The 21,835-nt window shown below is 42.0% G+C and overlaps 1 protein-coding gene across 4 annotated transcripts in view; it reads right to left on the minus strand.

Annotated features, from left to right (window-relative positions):
* Window positions 1-21,835, minus strand: part of CBLB (Cbl proto-oncogene B) — a 241,730-nt gene that overhangs the window by 59,796 nt on the left and 160,099 nt on the right. For all 4 annotated transcript variants that reach the window (XM_040336632.1, XM_040336633.1, XM_040336631.1 and 1 more), the window contains 3 exons: window positions 19,638-19,820; window positions 18,593-18,961; window positions 15,671-15,771 (listed from right to left, as the gene is read on the minus strand). In XM_040336632.1, the coding sequence (XP_040192566.1) occupies window positions 15,671-15,771; window positions 18,593-18,961; window positions 19,638-19,820 (653 nt within the window). The remainder of the gene's footprint in view (window positions 1-15,670; window positions 15,772-18,592; window positions 18,962-19,637; window positions 19,821-21,835) is intronic.

The raw sequence follows: 21,835 nt of genomic DNA on the forward strand, positions 1-21,835 counted from the left end.
TGGTCTATCACATAAAATTGCAAAACAATACATTTATGTTTTTGGTTATAATATGACAACATGTGGAAAATGTCAAGGGGTATGCATACTTTTTCAAGGCACTGTATAGCAAGGGGTGGATCAAATCTATATATTTTCATTGTATGCTTTTAAATAACCATATATTTGTGACAAGTTCATATAAAACATACACGCACACACGCTAGGATAAGGTTTGTTTCAAGTTAAAATATATGCAAGAAAACAAATAAATAAATAAGCTATACATCTCTGCAATGTATGCACATGTTTCATGTTTTATCCAATTAAAGACAGAAAAGCACAGACTAATATTTGTTGAAATTACAGAAATGCACTTGACTCCTAATATCTGTTCCGCACAGGATGTGTGCAAAGAACAATTCTGGATTTCTGACATGATCAACATGTATTTTTGCGTACTTGAACAGAAGAAAAACTCTTAACTGTATATATTACAGACCCAAAAAAAAGGATTTACATACACTTTAAGTAAACATCAGGTCATTTTACTTCTGCTCTGCAGGGGGAGCTAAAGTACACAAGAAACACCCATAAGTCAACCTCTTAGGAATCATGCAACATTTGGATAAAATGATTTAACTCTTGAAAACATCTACTACAATCTAGTTTTAATGTGACATGTAAAATTAAAACAAAAATGTACAATTAAAAGAAATCCTGCAATACAGTGTTACATTTTTAACATTTAGAATTTCGTATTTGAATAAAAATGATGCCATGTCCTTGTCTCGTCACGGTGGTTAGACATGACTGCAGGTTTTTTTTTTTTTCCCAAGGTTAAGTCATCCAATATTCTTCACAAGTAATAGTAATTGTGCTTCCATCTTTCATATTCATTCATGTGCATGTGAATCACAGAAGGTAATATTTCTTCTTTTGGGTATTCAGGAAAAGCTGCCTGAACTTGCTGATTTTGTCAGAATAGCACCTTTTGTAGTAACATACTATATAATCCATCCATATGTAGGCCACAGAACACAATATGTTAGAAAGAATGTAAGCCGTTTGTAGTTACCTTGAAGCTTGAACATGTATCTAGGCAAAACTAGATATTTTAAGGAAGCAATAATAGCAGAAAAGGAATTGGCTTTCTATAAGTTTCATTGTATGCCAGCTGGAAAGTATGTAACCACAGCCATACAGAATCATGTGTAAACTATGGTACTTGGCGCTACCCAACTGTATAATTAATAGAAGAATCATGAATATTTGTCAAATCTATTCATATACAATGCAATGCCCCAAATTGTTAAAAAGGCAATTTGTATGCTAAATTTTACTTAAAGGGTTGTAAAGGTTCGTGTTTTTTCACCTTAATGCAGCCTATGCATTGAGGTGAAAAAACACCTTGCAGTGTCCGCCCCCCCCCCCCCGAGCCCCCGTTTTATTTACCTGAGCCCCGAATTCCTGTGGGCATGATCCCGCGTCGCTCTCTCCACGGCTTCTCGGCTCTTCATTGGATAGATTAATAGCAGCGCAGCCATTGGCTCCTGCTGCTGTCAATCGAATCCAATGACATGGCTGCCGGGGGGGGGCAGATTCGGCAGCACATTCGGCGGCTATGGACGCAGAGTGTATGACACGGGAGCACGCCCGCACGGTAACCCCCTCGGTAGAGCGGTTCTCAGAGGTTGTTATCTATTGCAGGGAGGAGTCGCGAGAGCCGCCGTGAGACACCAGAACAGGTGGATCGGGGACACTGTGTGCCGAACAAACTGCACAGTGGAAGTATATGTTTGTTATATTTAAAAAAAAAAAAATTACCTTTACAACCACAAATGCTTTAGAATGACATCTCAGTACTTGGTTTGTCTTTAGGAAGGATGGGAAAAATGGGTCCAATACCGACTCAGCCAAACACAGGTACCCCTGTACAACTGGCACCAAATAATGTTAATGTCGAAATTATTATCTATATTGTTGGGTGCACAATACATATATATTATAAAGGTTCAAGTTTACTTAAACCCCAACTATGAACGTTTCAATTTGTTCTCGTTTGAAAAAAGTTTATGTAAAGCTATTTTTTTTACTTTAATCAGAAAATGTTTTCCTGCTAGATCACTTAAGGCTGGTTGGTCCCTTTTGCAGTTTTAGTGCCTATACTGGTCAAAATCCAGTAACACTGTATAACCCTCCTCTGCACATGCTTAGTTGCTCTCCAATTTTAGGCACTGTGCCAAATTTATAAAGACTGATCTGCTGACAGTCTAAAGATTTATTGCTGCTCAGGGCCCTGGGCTTCAACAAAATGGCAGCCTCCAGCAAGAAGTAACAGGAGTAATGCTGGAGGCAATTCACAGCACACCCTAATTTTGGTAGCATAGTTATTAGTGTGGAATGTATGTTCCTTGCTAAAGAATGTTATTCTTTATGAAGTTATGGGTAAAGTTCTGCTATAAGTTTCCAATAGAGTAGGGGAGGGGTGACCTTCTACTAAGTATTAAATGCTGTGTGTCTTCACCAGGCAGTTTCACCCCTCCATTTGTCCTGATGACCATAGTCTCTGGAACAGAAGAATTTTTACGCTTGTCATGAGTGGAAGAAATTAGTATAACTCTACTAATGGGGACACATGTTCCAGTGACATCTGTCTAAGATGCAAGTTTCCCTCACTTTAGGGAGATTTCCTCTCACGTGCATCTCCAGGGGAGGAAGCAAAGAGAAATTTCACCAGGACAACACAGATGGCAAAGAAAAAATAACCTTAGAGGGTTTTTTACATTCCTGAATTAATCCAATACTACATTTTGGCTAAACATACATTAAGTGGGTTTTATATCAACTCTATAAATGTAGAAAAAAAAAATCTGTTGATTTTGTCAGAAATCTAGTGAGCGGATAACTTGTGCTGTGCTCTCTGCCTCTGTGTATCTCTCTGTGGACTACAGAACATTTCCTCTCTATTCATATATTGAAGAGGGGAGGTGTTATGTAATCCCAACACACTTCTTGTGTGTGTATATATGTACACACACACACACACACACACACACACCACTGCTCCTGCACAGATACAAGGAGAAAGTGAGGATTGCTAGCCTGGGAAAACTGTGCATCTGGCATTATCACCAGATGACAATAAAGGAAACAAAGCTTTGAATAGGAAAACTAATGTAGCCACTTACTCTAAGGACTGGTGATCTGCAATATATTACATTGTTGTTCTTGGGTTTAGACTTTAAGTTTGCCTGCAAACTGGTATTTCAAAACTTAGACCCCTTAACACACTGGGGACGCGGTCATGTTAGAGCTAAAGCGCCTTTTCTGCTCTGTGAGAGTTTCCTGCTTGGGCATGGTTAGCGATCACACAGATGCATACTGTGCCTAAGTGCAACTGAGTAGTGTCCATGCCCACCTTTTCCAAGTGGGTCAGAGCATGGTAGGCTGAATTGTGCCCAAGCATGGTACAGTGCAATGGCAATCAACCAAACTAAACTTTGGGTTAAAACATGCATAGGGAGAGTATAGATTGCCTAGTGCGAGTACAGCCTTAGAGGTACGGGAAGTAGGAGTAGCAGCAAGCTCCAACACAGCTGTAAAAAAAATGGGTACCGAATTGTGCATGTTTTATATCCATATATTTCCATGCTGTGGTTAGAGTTTGGCTAAACAATCTGGCAGATTTGTATTCCTCTTCAGAAGTTTTTGCTTAAGCCTCTTTTCACAAGACCATACCCAAAATGTATAACTCTTTTTTGGTTACTTCCCATAATTACAGGCTTATCCTCTACTGAGCAAAATCCATAAGCAGTATACAAATAACAAAATCTATAAAATGGATAGGAAGTCATAAAGTGATTTATTTTGCCAGCAACCCAAAATTCAAAAATGCAAGTAAACCTTTTTATTAACCACTTCATGCCTCAGGGCGTACCCATACATCCTCCAGTTAAAGTGGCCATTCTTTCCTGTAGAAGTAATCTGAGAGGCTGCCACCATACCTGGGCTCTCCAATGCAATCACAGAGCCCAGGTCTGCCTTTCTCCCCCCACCTCTATAACATCATAATCCAGAAACAAGGATTTTGTCACTTCCGGTTTTGTTGTGCACTGTCACTGACTTGTAAAGCATCTGACCCAATCTATTTCCAATAATATCACAAGGATTTTTGTTCATCCCTTGTGAAAGCAATAAAGTTGAACCAAAAAGAAAAACTAAGACAGTGTAAAAAAAAAGATAATTGATACAAAATAAATAAAATAAAAAAACAATTCACACAAATATGAACTCATACATAGGTTCTGCATGCATATGTAAACTTTGATCACACTACACATGTGAGATATCATTACAAAGGTCAGTGTGAGCAATAATTCCAGCTCCAGACCACCTGTTTAACTCTAAACTGGTGTCCTGTAAAGGCTTTTTAAGCGTCGCCTATGGGTGAATTTAATGTACTGTAGTTTTTCACCATTCCACTGGCATACGCAATTTTAAAATGCGCCAATTAGGTATCTATTTACTCGGCATAACATCATCTTTTATATTTTACCAAAAATGTTAGGTATTGTATATACTAAAATCCATTAAAAACTATTTTTCCCAGAAAATGTGTCATTTAAAAACAATATTTGCACAAACTGCAACAACCATTATTTTATTCTGCAAGGCCCCTGCTTATAAAATAAATATTTCATGTTTCAAAGGTTCTAGGTAATTTTCTAGCTGATTTTTACATGTATGTGAGAAATGTCAGAGTTGCAACTATGTGTCTATGGAGCACGGCTCCATAGACACACACCGCTCTGGAGCGAGGATGCACGTGTTCCCCCAAAATCAAGCGGCTTGCTATGGGCACACATGGTGAAGAGTAGGAGAAACCAAGATCGCTGATGGAGGACCCCAGAAGAAGAGGTCTCGGGCAGCTCGGTGCAATACAATTGCACAGAGCAAGGGAGTATAACTATTTGATTTTATTTACAAAAAAAAAAATACCATTAGTAACACTTTAAATGACAAACCTACTTCTTCTATTTATGTGGGACTCAATGCATGTAAATCCTATAGACCAACAAAACCACTGACCACTGACTCCAACAGAGATTCTGCAGCTGTGGCCTGCAGAGCTAGGGTCTCTCTCAATTTAAAGAAACTGAATTTAGGCAGCTTTCAACTACCTAAGCTCTTACTCCTAAGAACAACTGTTCTGGCATTTTCAAGAGATTTCCATATTGGCCTTTCAAACATTTTTCCCAGCTAGACTAAAGACTTCAGATACATGCAGGGAACCACATGAGATGGGTGCATCAATAAGACAGCTCATGTAACCAATTAATGCAAAAAAGCAACTCTACGACCTCTTAACACTGCACTGTGAAGAAGTCTACTGTGCTGTGATCATATTTCGCGGTCAGCAGCAGGCACAATGCGCAAAGCAGTTTCCATAGCAACAATAATGAGGTACTCTGGTGGCTACAAAGAAATTATATTAGCAGTAATAAGAAAGCAGGTAAATATCTGCATTGGTACTTGGAGAGTGCAGGTAGCTAGCTAGCTGTGCCACGGAGACAGTAGTTTTGTTTGTTAACAATACCTTCCATTAACACACTCCACACACTACCTACTGTAGTAGTAGAAAAACAACACAAAACTATCTTAGCCAAAAGAATAAAAAAACAACAATGTCAAACAAAGACTTTACATGTCACTGAGCAATAGTTTGCCAGCTATATAGTATGTGAGTGCTCATGTTCAGCTTTGTCAAGGCCTGGAATAACTCCCAAACACCACAGCAGTGCACTGCAGTTGCCCATTAGAGGTTTGCAGCACTTAGCAAAAAGATTTCTTTTCTGAGCTGCTAAATTCATTCTTCTCAGGCAGGGCACATCAGTGCTTTGATTCTATATGCCATTGTGTCCCTAACAAGGCTTATTAAAAGCAAGTGTGTAGCCAAATACACTACTGGGCTTTTGCCATATCCTGGCATGATTCCTGGTACACAACAACAACCTGGCACACACTTCACTCACATTTCCCTCTTGTTCTGTGTCACTTTAAAACTCCAGCTGGCATTCAGTTATTTGGAACCTAATCCCATTACCAGCCCACAACTACAGCTGAACAGAAGCAGATTTACAAAGTATTGGAAGAATAGTTTACCTCAATAATACAATCACACTGGCACAAATAAATTGTACAGAACACTCCTGCTGTTGCTCTAAGTGAACTGTTAACTCTTTATTAAAACAATCCATCTTTTACCCAATCTAGAAGCAGCAGTTAATACAACAACAGGTACAATAAGGTCCATTTTCATTGTGCCAAAAAGAAGCACCTCTGCGAGGATAGTTAGGCCCCTTTCACATGTGCCTATCCCGTGAGGTTCCGTTTTTAAACATCCACTTGCTCAGCGGAGATCGCTCCGTTGATCCCCGCTGAGCCGGCAGATGACAGGTCTGTCTCTGCACACTGTGCAGAGATGGACCAGTCGGATCTCCGCTCTCCTCTATGGGGGATTGGATGAAAACGAACCGTCCATTCGTTTTCATCCGATCCGCCAGACGGATGCAAAATAGGGCTTGCATCCGTCACATTTTAGCAGAGAGGATCGGATCAGGGCTGATGCTGATCTGGTGTCGGCGGACATGTCACTGCTGACACCTGACGCTCCATAGGAGGTACATAGAGCGCCCGTTTAGATCGGCATGACAAAATCTGAACGGTCCTCATGCGTGAAAGGGGACTTAGAGCTCCGATTTTCAATAAGTGTTCACAGCAGTCAATGGGTTCTGCTTGCTTGGAAGGCACATTTTCTTTGCAGGCCATTTACAATATGTTAATACATTACTTTGCACAAATTACATTTAAACCTGGCATTTAATGCCTGAATGTACAGATCAAAACTTGCAAAAAAAAATTACACACTACAGCTCGTTAATTTTGTGTATATTTCTCATTGCATGTAGTGGGTAGTTCTAGTTCTGTATATATTTATCATTGCATGCAGCAGATAGTTCTAGATCAGGGGTCTCCAAACCCCGGCCCACATCCAGCCCACTTGTGGGTTTTATCCTGCCCGCAGGCCGCAGTGTAAACAAAGCCTTCTATGCTGTTATTTTTTTTTTAAACAAGAGAAGCCGAGGCGCTGCACCTCCCCTCTCCCCGCCCGCTGTTTGAAGATGCGATCCCAGGAGTGACGTCACAGGCGCGGCACCTCCCCTCTTCCTGCCCGCTGCTACACTCGTAGAAGGATTGTTAATTCAAACAGCGGAAAGAGGGGGAGGTGCCGCGCCTGTGATGTCACTCATGGAAGGCTCGTAACTTCAAACAATGGGCGGTAAGACGGGAGGTTCCACGCCTGTGACGTCACTCGTGGGATCGCAACTTCAAACAGCGTGCGGGAAGAGGGGAGGTGCCGCGCCTCGGAGACAGTAGCTGCAGAAGACCAGCAGTCATCTAGTACGGAGGTCAGAGGCTGATCATGTTATTGTGTTGCACAACGCTGATAAGCACACTACATGGGAGATTGTTACATTGCTGTGCTGATGGGGACACTGATGATGGGGACACCGGCGTCCCCATCAGCAGCGATGGGGATGCTGTTGATGGGGACACTGCTCATGGGGACACCGGTGTCTCCATCAGTGGTGACCCCATCAGTGGTGTACCCATCAGCAGTGTCCCCATCAGCAATGATGGGGACACTGCTGATGGGGATGCTGTTGATGGGGACACCGCTGATGGGGACACCGCTGATATTTTATACATAACTGATTTTTTTTTTCGGCCCCTGAAAATCTACAATGTGGCCCTCGTATTGAAAAGTTTGGAGACCCTGTTCAGTGTATACAGCTGTATCTCATAAAATTAGATCAAAAAGTTAAATTTCTTCCAGTACCGTATATACTGGAGTATAAGCAGAGTTTTTTAGCACATTTTTTTGTGCTGAAAATGCCCCCCTCGGCTTATACTCGAGTCACCTTTTTGCGCCTGATCTCCCGGACTTTGGGGACCCAGTAACGGCCGACCGTTCACTCACTCCAAACGTAAGTGAAGGTGGGAACTCTATCTTGTACAGTGCATATCAGTTCCTCTATCGCTGCCAAATGGTTAATGCGTGTCACCCATTCTTTTATAGTTGGTGGCACCGTGGCTCTCCAATGAACGGGAACACATAGTCTAGCTGCATTGATCATATGTATCGCCACCGAGTTGCAATACCTTTTCTTGAAAATTTTGGAAAGATGAAGTAGGTACTGTGCTGGCGAAAACTCCAGGGGGAGCGCAGAGACCGCTGTCTAAAACATCATGCACCGTTTGCCAATATGGCTGAATCATCGGACAGTCCCACCAGATGTGGAGGAAGGAACCCAAGGCTTGTCCACATCTCCAACACCTGTCAGGTACCGACGGGGAGAACTTGTGGACGACATCCAGTGTCCTATACCACCGTGTCCTTATCTTGTACCCATTTTCCTGAATGTTCACACTTAGCGAGCCTTTAAAGATAAACCAGTTGATCTTTTCCCAGGCCTTCGACTCAATCGGTCTGTCCAACCGAGCTTCCCAGAAAGCCTTTTCCGCCTGCAGAGACGCGGAACTCAGATTTTATATAGATGCATTACAAACAAAGTGATATATTTCAAGTATTTCTTTCTTTCAATTTTGAGAATTATGGCTTACACCCAGTGAAAACCCAAAATTATGTATTCTAGAAAATTTGAATAATACATAAGACCAATAAAAAAAGGATTTGTAATACAGAAATGTTGGATTACTGAAAAGTATGTCCACGTACAGTATAGTATGCACCCAATACTTGGTTGGGGCTATTTTTGCATGAATTATTGCATCAATGCAGCGTGGCATGGATGCGATCAGCCTGTGGCACTGCTGAGGTGTTATGGAAGCCCAGGATGCTTTGATAGCGGCCTTCAGCATCGTTGGGTCTAGTGTCTTATTTTCCTCTTGACAATACCCCATAGATTCTCTATGGGGTTTAGGTCAGTCGAGTTTGCTAGCCAATCAAGCACAGTGATATCATGATCATTAAACCAGATATTGGTACTTTTGGCAGTGTGGGCAGGTGCCAAGTCTTGCTGAAAAATTAAATCAGCATCGCCTTAAAGCTGGTCAGCAGACGGAAACATGAAGTGCTCTAGAATTTCCTGGTAGAGGGCTGCACTGACTTTGGACTTGATAAAACACAGTGGACCAACACCAGCCGATGACATGGCTCCCCAAATCATCACTGACTGTGAGGTAGTTCTAGTTCTGTGTATATTTATAATTGCATGTTGTAGGTAGTTCTAGTTCTGTGTATATTTTGCATTGCATGTTTTAGGTAGTTATAGTTGCCAGTTAAATACCAGAACAGCTACTGCAGTTAGATCTCCAAGTCTCCACTAGTTGGAAGCAGAGAGTCAATTTATATGCAGCTAAAATGATATAATACTGTATAATAAAAGTTTTCTTTCAATGTAACTACCCTTATTTTTACATGGTAAAGCAATTGCCATTTTAACTTCTGTATAAGTCTGTATACCCGAGTAATCAAACACGCATACAAGTTTTTGGAGCTGTTCATACCATCCAAATGTTTAAATCCGTGCAAGTACTCCCTCCAAAATGAAAAAGGATCTTTTACCAAAGTTATTTGCACATTTATTATGGTACTAGCTTCTAGCACTAGTGAAGTTAATCACGCTGAATAAAATATAGCTAGGGTTTAAATCACAGGTATCTGATGCATCCTGGTTCACTGAGAAGTTGTCAAAAGTTTATGTGAAAGGGTTATTCCAAGTAAACCAGTATCTTCAATGTAATAGATTGTGCCAATACAATATAAAAATGGCCAATTTCTTTTTTTTTTTATCATACTTCTGTGAAAACTGAAATTTAACAGCATTGGTATTTTTAATTTAGCAAGGATATAAAATATCAGAAATGCATTATTGACTTTAATGCATGGATATTTGAAGTAAGGCTGGATGGAAATGATTAAGTATCCTGAAATGCTATCTGTGTCTGGTCATGCAAGAGTCAGGGTTTGATTGTGTTCAGTTTATAATGTGAGCATATCACAAGACTTAAAACAAGTGTTGGTGGAAATCATAGAAACATTTACATACTGAAAAATTAGGATTTTTTCATCATACTTACCTGTAAAATCCTTTTCTTCGAGTACATCATGGGACACAGAGCTCGGCTTATATTCATTACATGCTGGGTCATACTTCATCTCCAGGTGAATGGACACTGGTAGACCAAAGGTCTTTTGACAGGAAGTGATCCCCTCCCATACAGGAAGTACTTCAGTTTTGTAGCAAGCACTGAATCCTCAAAAAGAGGGGAGAGACCCTCTGTGTCCCAATATGTACTAAAAAAAAGGATTTTACAGGTAAGTATGACGAAAAAATCCTATTTTCTTTTTCATACATCATGGGACGCAGAGTTAGGCCAATATTCATTACCTGCTGGGATGTCCAGAGCAATAGCCTTGAGGGGAGGGAGAAACACTGCCAAACAATAGCCATCAGATCTTATATGGCAGGCCGCAGTACACTGTGGCCGAAAGCCGAATCCTCGGCTGCTCGAACATCCACTTGATAAAATTATGTGAACGTATGCACTGAAGACCAGGTAGCAGCTTTACAAATCTGAGCCACAGATATCCAATGGCAAAAATCCCAGGAGGTTTCTACACCCCTGGTAGAATGAGCTCTCACCCTAAAAGGGAGGAGTTTTACATTTCAGACCATAGGCCTGAATGACCAATTGGCGGACCCAATTGGCAATGAAAGCTGCCTGCCCCTTCTTGGGTCCTTGGGTCTCTGCAGATCTAGACAAATAAACCTTGACTGCTCGGACAACATCCAAAGAATGCAGTCGTCTCTTCCGCTGAACGAGGCTGAGAGAAAAAAGAAGGCAAAATAACGTCCTGATTTAAAGGTCGACACCACTTTAGGCAAAAAGGATGGAATAGGTTGTAATATGACCCTGTCATGGTGAAGGATCAAGTATGGTTCCCTGCATGAAAGGGCCACCAACTCCGACACCCTTCTAGCTGAGGTGATGGCCTTCAGAAAGGCTAGCTTGCGTGACAGCAAGTCTAATGGAATTTCCTTAAAAGGCTCAAATGGTTGTTTCTGTAACACAGACAGCACAAGTTCAAGTCCCAAGGACACATAGGTGACCGGAAGCAAGTGCGTTGCCCCCAGCATGAAGGTTGGGACCAGTGAATGGGAGGCTAAAGGCTTTTGGAAGAATACCGATAGGGCCAAAACTTGACCTCCGATTGTACTCAAAGCCAATTTGATTTCCACAGCGGATTCTGAATTCTCCCAATCACGTATTTCCAAGGATGCAATTTTTTGGCTTCACATCAGGCAATATGTCTTCCAGACCTTATGATAGATCTTCCTAGTGACAGCTTTTCTAGCATTCACTAGGGTAGACACCACTGGTCCCGAGATGTCACGGTCCTTTAATACCATGGCTTCAATAGCCATGCTGTCAAATTTAGAGACTTTAAATTGGGGTGGAATATAGGACCTAGAGACAGTAGCTTGGGGAGACGTGGAAGCGTCCATGGTTTGTCTATTGTCAGTCTCACAACCTCCAGGAACCAGGGCCTTCTGGGCCAGGCTTGTGCCACCAGAATGACTGTAACCCCCTCTCCGAATCGTGCGCAACAAATGTGGAAGGAGAGGAATCGGAGGGAAAAGCATAAACCAGGGAGTACTGGCTCCATGGAACTACCAGAGCACCTGCTCCGATTGCCAGAGGACCTCTTGTTCGGGACACAAACTGCTGTAGCTTGTTGAACCTGGATGCCAGTAGGTCAACCTCTGGCCATCCCCAAAGTTGAAAGAGACTGACATCTGGAACCAGGGGGGCTCATTAACCTCTGCAAAATACAACTTAAAGGCAGAACGAACCATTTCGGTAAGAGTCAGGCTCAAAAGCCTCTGCTACAGAGGCAGACATCAACTGGATTTTTTCTTGTCCAGATTGTTTAGAAGCAGACTCATCAGCCAGGCCCTCCACAGAAGCCTGATCTTTTTAGCTCTTCCCCATCCTGCTCCAAACTAAGAGGCTCCAGGGAGGGGGATCTGTCACACTTCTTGCCACCCTGCAGGATGTAGGCCATCATGCCAGCAATTCTGTGCGCTAACCCCGGTAGGGCAGGGGACAGATCATCCTTGGTAAACATAAAACCAGATAGATGCAACGGCTCAGATTGCCCAGAAGCCTCTGGTCTTTAAGGGGATACAACACTAGGGTTAGACCAAGTTTCATCAGAAACTACTGATGACATAGGTGTGCCCTTCCCTGTATTGTTAGTCACACTCCTCTTTTTTAAGACATTTACCAGCCAGACATTTACTAGCCACAAACAGAGTACCTGGGTGTAGTATTAACACACCTCAGAAGGGAGACCCTTTAACCACTTAAAGACCGGCTCATGTACCCCACCTGTCTAGCATAGCAGGGCGGAAGCAAATTTTTTTTTTACATTTTAGTCTAAATATGAGATCTGAGGTCTTTTTGACCCCAGATATCATATTTAAGAGGACCGGTCATGCTTTTTTTCGATTACAAGGGATGTTTACATTCCTTGTAATAGGAATAAAAGTGACCCATTTAAAAAAAAAAAAACAGTATAAAAATAAATAAAATCAAGTAAAATAAATAAGAAAACAAAAACATTTTTTCAAAGCGCCACGTCCAGACGAGCTCGAGCGCAGAAGCGAACGCATACGTAAGTAGCGTCCGCATATAAAAACGGTGTTCAAACCGCACAAGTGAGGTATCGGCACAATCGTTAGAGCCAGAACAATAATTCTAGTCCTAGACATCCTCTAACTCAAAAGATGCAACCTATAGAATTTTTTAAATGTCGCCTATGGAGATTAAGGGTAAAAGTTTGACACCATTCCACGAGTGGGCGCAATTTTGAAGCGTCACATGTTGGGTATCATTTTACTCGGCGTAACATTATCTTTCACAATATGAAAAAAAAATTGGGCTAACTTTATTGTTGTCTTATTTTTCAATAAAAAAAAAGTGTTTTTTTTTTTCCAAAAATAGTGTGCCTGTAAGCCCGCTGCACAAATACGGTGTGACAAAAAGTATTGCAATGACCGCCATTTTATTCTCTAGGGTGTTAGAAGCCCCAAACATTATATTTTTTTCTAAGTAATTTTATAGCAAAAAAAAAACTGTTTTAAACTTGTAAACACAGTCTGAAAAACAGGCTCGGTCCTTAAGTGGTTAATAGGGCGCACCAAGCTCCTATGCAACAATCCTGCCAAGCACCTTTAGCTTGCCAAGCAACACCTGGTGACTCATGTGACCCGGGTAATGAGAACATGCACCGCTGCAAATGCCTGGTTCAGAGCCTGCTCTGTGTCCCACAGCTGCCTTCTGGAAGCCGCACATGCTTGGCATACACAGCTTAAATAAACATACAAACGCACGTTCTGTAGGTGCGTTCGTTCGTACGCGCGCAGTCCCGGCAAATGGGCGTGACTGTATTCGCGTATGACACAAATCTTGTGAACGCACGTGCCCCATGGCTTACCAAGGTGAAATGGCGCACCATTGTGCGCCAGCATACAGGCAAAAAACATCCAGACACATGCAAATAAAAGGTACACTTTGCAAACACCCAAAGCTAGCCCAAAACTCCCCCGTATGGTCACCACACAGGTGTCCAGCCTCTAGCTAGCTTGACTGATTGTTACAATTACTGGTACACCCCACAATAAATAAAGGGGTGCACTTACCCGTCAAGGCGCAGGGCAGCTTAGAAACTAAGAGCCCAATCTTCACCCTTCATGGCGGGTTCCTGTCATTTGAGGGCCTTCAAGGACTGGGTACCCTTTTCATGTTTAGGGTCCACTCCCTTGGACCTGTACAGCACCCTGCAGGAATGCCTTAGCGCTGTGGTGTCCCCATTTTCCAGCCAGAGTCCCCCCCCACCACCATTGCAGCCAGAGTCCCCCCCCACCACCACCATTGCATCCAGAGTCCCCCCCACCACCACCATTGCATCCAGAGTCCCCCCCACCACCACCATCACAGCCAGAGTCACCCCACCACCATTGTAGCCAGAGCCCCCCCCTACCATTGTAGCCAGATTCCTCCCCTATACATTGTAGCCAGATTCCTCCCCTATACATTGTAGCCAGATTCCTCCCCTATACATTGTAGCCAGATTCCTCCCCCACCATTGTAGCCAGATTCCTCCCCCACCATTGTAGCCAGATTCCTCCCCCACCATTGTAGCCAGATTCCCCCCCCACCATTGTAGCCAGATTCCCCCCCCACCATTGTAGCCAGATTCCCCCCCCACCATTGTAGCCAGATTCCCCCCCCCACCATTGTAGCCAGATTCCCCCCCCACCATTGTAGCCAGATTCTCCCCCCCCACCATTGTAGCCATATTTCCCCCCCCCCACCATTGTAGCCAGATTCCCCCGCCCACCATTGTAGCCAGATTCCCCACCCCCCCACCATTGTAGCAAGAGTCCCCCCACCATTGTAGCCAGAGTCCCCCCCCACCATTGCAGCCAGAGTCCCCCCCCACCATTGCAGCCAGAGTCCCCCCCCACCATTGCAGCCAGAGTCCCCCCCCACCATTGCAGCCAGAGTCCCCCCCCACCATTGCAGCCAGAGTCCCCCCCCACCATTGCAGCCAGAGTCCCCCCCCCACCATTGCAGCCAGAGTCCCCCCCCCACCATTGCAGCCAGAGTCCCCCCACCACCACCATTGCAGCCAGAGTCCCCCCACCACCACCATTGCAGCCAGAGTCCCCCCACCACCACCATTGCAGCCAGAGTCCCCCCACCACCACCATTGCAGCCAGAGTCCCCCCACCACCACCATTGCAGCCAGAGTCCCCCCACCACCACAATTGTAGCCAGAGCCCCCCCATTCTACCTGTGCTGGGTAGGAGAGGAGCCGCCGCCGAATGGTTTAAACCGCAGGGAACATTACAGCTTTCAATTCAAAAGCTGTGTTCCCCGCTGTGAGCGTCATATACAGCCCCTCCCCTCTTGTCCGGGAAACTTTGATAAGACAGATCACCCATCCAATCCTGGGATGGGTGGATATGTCTATTAAAGTGCCTGACAAGGGGCTGTATAAGACACGCGCTGCGGGGAACCCAGCTATTGAATTGAAAGCTGTAATGTTCCCCGCAGTTTGAACACTGCGGCGGCTCTGCTCTCCTTGCTCGCCCCCCCTGCTCCTCGCCATCCCTCAAAATTTACTCGCAAAATGCGAGCAGGCGAGTTAAATTTTGAGGGCTGATATAAAACCTATGTCAAATGGATCTGATCTGTAAATCCCTTGATTCATTTTAGAACCATTTGTGCGACTAGAGACCTGGAGCTCAAACAATTGGGCCATCCACCTTGCAGACACTGGTAAAAAAACAACCATTTCCTGTATGGGAGGGGTTATATAGGGGATCATTTTCTGTCTAAAGACCTTTGTGTCCATTCACCTGGAGATGAAGTATAACCCAGAAGGTAATGAATATTAGCCTAACTCAGTGTCCCATGATATATGAAAAAGAAATATAGGATACTACTGAACAATGACTTCCACATGACCAGTCTATGGCCAGCTTGACATCCTAGTAATAACATTTGCCATCTTATGTACATAACTTACTTTATACTAGGGTTCACAGCAGGGTGAATAGATATAGATGGAGGAGGTGGTGAAATTCTGGGAGGCACATCATATTCTTCCATTAAAACATTTGATAAAACCTGAGAGAATAGAATATGATATGTACGTTAGTAAAACTCCAAAAGCATGAAAAAAAAAACAACTATAAAAATAAGTGGTGCTCAGGTAAAAAAAAAAAAACCCCTAATATTTAACAATTATTTGAGATCAAAGTGTATTTACACTTTTGCAGCCAAAATAGGATAGCACATGTTCACATTCACATAGCATACCTTTAAAAAACATGATATAAAAATCCCTGCATACTTTTTTTTACCTGCTGAAAATTTCTGCCTAGCTTTCTCTACTTTGTAATGTAAAAGGAGAAGGGGAGAATTTACTTTACCATAATTAAAAGCATATCTAAACTCCAAACCACACGTTTTACAGTGAGTATATTGTAGTTTTCCGGGCTTTAAATGTGGTGTCTGTTTTAATGTTCTTTTTAAGGGTCCTTTCACACAGTGCCACTCAGCTTCCTTCAGCAGGGGATCCATGCGTAGATCCCCTGCTGAATCAAAGATGAACAGAATATACCTTTTTTGACATCCAGTTCGTGTCCACATTTTGACAACAGACCTGCGATGGATCCATGAGCAGCCGAATGTAAACAGACATGTGTCCGCCTACATCTGGCTACCTCTGATTTGTCATGTTTAGGTCTAAAGAAATGGGAAAGGACACAGATTTTCTTTTTCTCCTGACCCGGGCGGACTCAGAGGTAGGCAGATGCAAACTGTCCATAGAGCTGCATGGCACTTCCGACCTGCAAAATTGAGGTTCTAACTGCCACTTTTAAAAGGCAGCTTGATTTGTAAAAGGAAGCGGGAAAAAAAACCCAGACTCAAGCCAGCCATAGATGCATGCAAATTCGACCAGTTCAGCAGGCACCGGGAAAATTTTGACTCAAGTATGTGCACCCTGGTTGTACAGAAGTCTGATTAACCAGCCTGTTGCATCTCTCAATCGATCAGTGCCACTGAAATGACTAGGCAATTTTTTTTGGCGATTTGGCACTGCTTTACTTTAACTGACAATTCGCGGCCGTGCAACACTGTATCCAAATAAAATCAATTTCCCTTTTCTCCCCCATAAATCAAGCTTTCTTTTGGTGGTATCTAATCACCTCTGTGGTTTTTATTTTTTGTCCTATAAACAAAAATAGTGCCAATTTTGAAAAAAAAAAAAAAATATATTATATATATATATATATATATATATATATATATATATATATATATATATATATATATATATATATATATATATACGCACACATATATATATATATATACACACACACACACACACAACATTTTCTGCTATTAAGCACATCCAATAAATAAAAGTAAAAAATCTAATGTCTTCATTAATTTAGGCCAATATGTAATATGCTACATATTTTTGGGTAAAAAAAAACCAATAATCATATATTGATTGGTTATAGCATCTACAAACAATGGGATATATTTATGACATTTAATTTTTTTTACTAGTAATGGTGGCGATCAGCAATTTTTAGCGGGCTTGCAGCAGACAAATCAGACACTTGACACTTTTTTGGGAACAAGTGACACTAATACAGTGATCAGTGCTAAAAATATGCACAGTTACTGTACTGACACTGGCAGGGAAGGGGTTAACATCAGGGGTGAGCAAAGGGTTATGAGGTGTGTCCCTAGGAGGTGCTTGCTAACTGTGTGGGGGATGGTCTGACTGGGTGAAGGCCGAGATCGATGTTTCTGCTTAGCAGGAACACAAGATTTCTATCTTCTTCCCTGTCAGAATGGCGATCTGCCTTGTTTACATGGGCAAATTGGCGTTCTGCCTCTCTGGGAGCACCGGACCTGTCGATTGGCTCCCCCCCTTGTCCAATCTGCATGCGTCCACCGTCTATTGCACAAAATTATGTATAGGTACTTTTGCGCAATAGAGCCGCCCTGCCACAGTATATCTGCGGTAGGTGATCTTTAAATAGTTAATAAAAACAGATGCAGCCACCTCATTTAAATCAGTATTAAACCCCAAACCAACATTTTTACCAATCATTAAATGTTAAGGCTGCTTTAGGTTTTGGGAAACTGTTAGATCAATGGGTTTAGTATCACTTTAAACTGAAACTAGACCCAACAATTTAACGGTTTCCCAAAAAAAAACAAGCATATCGTGATAGTTGTCACAGAATAACTGTCACAGCTGCTTGTGTTCTTATCCAAACTATAAAGCCAACAAATGGCTGGTATAATAACTGATCACATTTGCAACACCATAGCAACTGCAGATCAAACAGAGGCTAAGATGGCGGCTTCCTTGGTTGTAAAAGATAAGAGGGTTTAGTCCTGCTTTAAAGTGGTTCTAAAGGCCAAAGGTTTTCTTTTTTCTTTTTACCTTGCATTGTCTGCATCAAGGTAAAAAAACTTTTAATACACCCCCATCTAAACACTTACCTAATCCGCTGCAGAGGTGAGGCTTGAAATCACCTCAAAGCACTGAGGCTTTCTTCTGGTCCGACAGCTTTTCTTCAAGCCAAACCCGGGCGCATGGCAATTTTTTTTTGTAGTACACACTATAGGATTGTAAAAGACTTGCGACACCTTTAGGTGTCCTAAGGGGAGCAGTAATGGTCTGGACAAATTGCACCAACAGTGGGAGGGGCTTAAAGGGGCATGGTTTAATAAAAAAAAAGCATTCTTCTACCCAAAAAATAAGCTTAGGCCCCTTTCACACGGGGCGGATCAGTAATGAGTAATCAGTAATGAATTCTATGAATTCTTCATAGAAATGGTAGAAATGACCCTTCCCTTATGTTTATTTGGAAGCTAGTAATGTGGCAGCAATCCTTAATAAAATTCATATTCTTACCCTTACACCTTCTGAAGGCAAATCATGATGTTTATGTTGTTTGTGCAAAAGCCTGGCATCCGAACTCAAGTGTCTCATGTGTCTTCCATTGAAAATAGAATTAGCTGTTTTTCCAAGTTTAGGGGAACGGTCATGTGAAATATGACATGTAGTTAAATGACTGGCACCAGAAATGTCTCTTGGACACCAGGCTTCAAGGGGCATTGGCTGGTCTCTGCAAGGCACATTATCCACATGATGTATGTGTCTACATGTTCTGCTGTCCGGTGGGATCGGAGGCGGTCTCTCTGGTGGAGGAGGTGGTTCTCTTAAAGGAGGAGGAGGAGCTGGAAGTGGTTTATCTTGTTTTCGAACCATACATGGAGAAGACTACAATGAAACAAATACACATTAGAACAATGTTACACAGTGGCATACATTTTTATTAGGTAGAGTCCTAGAAATTTAGGTTATTGACGCTAACTACATGAGCCTGGAGGAGAGGTATGATGAGCCACTCAAAAATTGTATCTAAACAAGAAGAAGCTAAAATGCCCTACACTATCACTGCAACAGAACAACCAATACTGGGCACACATTAGTCAAAGCCAGAAAACAATACATACATTTATGTAAAAGCATCACTTAGCATTACCCTCCCCTGTACAAGAGGGGAGGGCATTGGCTGCTGCTCTTCTTTGTCCAATCACAGACTAGGGGCAGGGAGCTGATCATATGAAAAGTCAGGTCACCAACCTGGTTCTGTTTCCTGACAGGGATGTGTGAATCTTAAGACTGGCAAAACATAATTCATAATCCTTTAGAATGTTAAATAGTTTTCCTATACAGGTGTGCGTTTCAACCACATATTTGTCCAGAGAAAAGTTCAGATACATCGCCAGCCTCCTGGCAGATGGACCATACATAATCCCAACCTAGCTTTTTTGCAGACTAAGAAGAGTGGCCTTGGACTTTAGTGTGAATAAATTTGCACCTTCCTTACTTTATAAATATTCTGAATGGCCTTATTTTATACAAACAAAAAACGAAACTGTAGCAAATTTACCTTTGGTGAGCCTGTTGGACTGGCACAAGGTGAGCGCGCTACTCCTTTCTGAATAAGATCTAGTCGAGGAGGAACTGGTGGAAGGTTCAGATGTGGCGCTGATAGATCTGGGGGTGTTTTTTTCCTCTGTGAAAGTGGGGAGGAACCTGGTGATGTCATTGGTGAATTATGGCTGTTGTTCATCTACAAGAGAAAAACAAAAAATATGTGGAAGGCAACAAGGAGAAAACAGAAAGGGAAAGAAAAAGGGAGACCACAAATCCTGGAACTTTATCCCCATTAATGAGAATAGTCAAATCTGAAAGAGGCAAGCTTAATACTGTGAATGCTGGGAGGCAGGCGGCAGACATTTAGAGGATGGCTCTTGATGCGGCTGCTGCATGGCGCTCCACACAAGTACTGCGGACCTATGCACCTCTCCAACCTCTAATTCTCCCTTCAATGCCATCACTACTTCACTTATCTTAGTGGTTTCTGTTCCACTTAATGTACCCCCACAGCCTCTCAAAACCTGCCCTGTCACCACCGACCTCCGCTGTCTCATTTTCCATCTCAAAACAGTGTCACTGATCCTCACTGCCTGCTATCCATTTGTTCTTCACACCAACCAATTCCAGATGCCTTCCTTCCCATTCTACTTCTAAATTACTGACTCCCTTGACTCCTGTCCAATCCCACCTCAGCTGAATTCTGCTGCTGTGTGTCCTATCATACTTCATCAACAGTAGTGATGTAGAGGCTGGCGAATGGAACTACAACAACCGCTAATGCAATATAACTAAAATAAATGAAACGTTTAAATGTTTTAAAAGGTTAATGCAAATAACGATGTAAGATTTTTTTTTTTTAAATAAAACGACACCACTCTAAGCCTTTTGGGAAGTCCAACGATCTGGGTGCAAGTCTGAGAAACTCATCTGGCTTGCTATATATAGCAAAAAAAAGGTTGCATTCCAGTGAAATTCCACTGGTAAGTTTATTGCATGTAGCAAGCTGTTGACACATTCCCTGCCAATAGGCCACACCCCTCTGATTTGCTCACCCCTGCACTTTTTAACTGGCACGGTGAGGAAGGGGCTTATGAGGGATGGCACTTCTGGAAGTGGGGGAGGTACCTGTCAAAAACAGGTATCAGTTTCTCTTCTCCCCCTTAAAAGGTGCCAAATGTGGCCACTTGTGTGTAACTCCGTTTTAATATCCCAAGCTGAAACAAGGTGGATGTGATAACCTAGGCCATAAGGAGTTAAACATCCACAGATCTAAAATTGTTTTAGCGCCCAGAAGCTAGCGCCCAGAAGCGATTCAGTTCGCATGCGCCGCGCTTTATAAGTTTTTCATTCATTCATTCATTCATTCATTTAATCAGTAATATCCATTTGAAGACCAGGTCTTTTTTCAGACACTCTTTAGTTTACAAGTAAAAATCTGTATTTCCAGAAAATGACTGAACCCCCCAAACATGTGTTTATATATATATATATATATATATATATATATATATATATATATAAAAAATATATATATATAAAATGTGTTTATATATATATATATATATATATATATATATATATATATATATATATATATATATATAAATATATATATATATATAATATATATATATATATATATATATATATATATATATATATATATATATATATATATAAAACATGTTTGGGGATATATATATATATATATCAGAGACCCTAGAGAATAAAATAGTGGGTTTTGCAAATGTTTATGCCACATGGCATTTGTGCAGTGGTTTTTCGAAAGCATTTTTTTTGGAACAAATACACTTTAATCATTTTATTACAAATACAATATATAACCCAATTTTTTTGGTAAAAAAAAAAAAAAAAATAGTGCACGCTCAAGGAATGACGACAAACCGAGTCACCATAGGCAACGTTTTAAAAGCCTTTACAGGTTTTAATTTAGTGTTAGAGGCGGTCTGCTTGAATTATTGCTCTTGATTTGATATTTACGGCAATTGACGGTTACATGTGTGTGGGACCAACGTGTGCATTCACTTTTGCGCTCAAGCACACATGGGGGAGTCAATTTAATTGTATCTTTTACACGCTTTAATTTTTTTTTTTTTAGCACTTTTATTACTGTCACAAGAAATGTATACATCCCTTGTGACGGCAAAAGGGAGTGACAGGATCACACCAAGATTGGTGTATTTAGAT

This window comes from Rana temporaria, chromosome 2 (genome assembly GCF_905171775.1).
Source record: "Rana temporaria chromosome 2, aRanTem1.1, whole genome shotgun sequence".
Taxonomy (NCBI): Eukaryota; Metazoa; Chordata; class Amphibia; order Anura; family Ranidae; genus Rana; species Rana temporaria.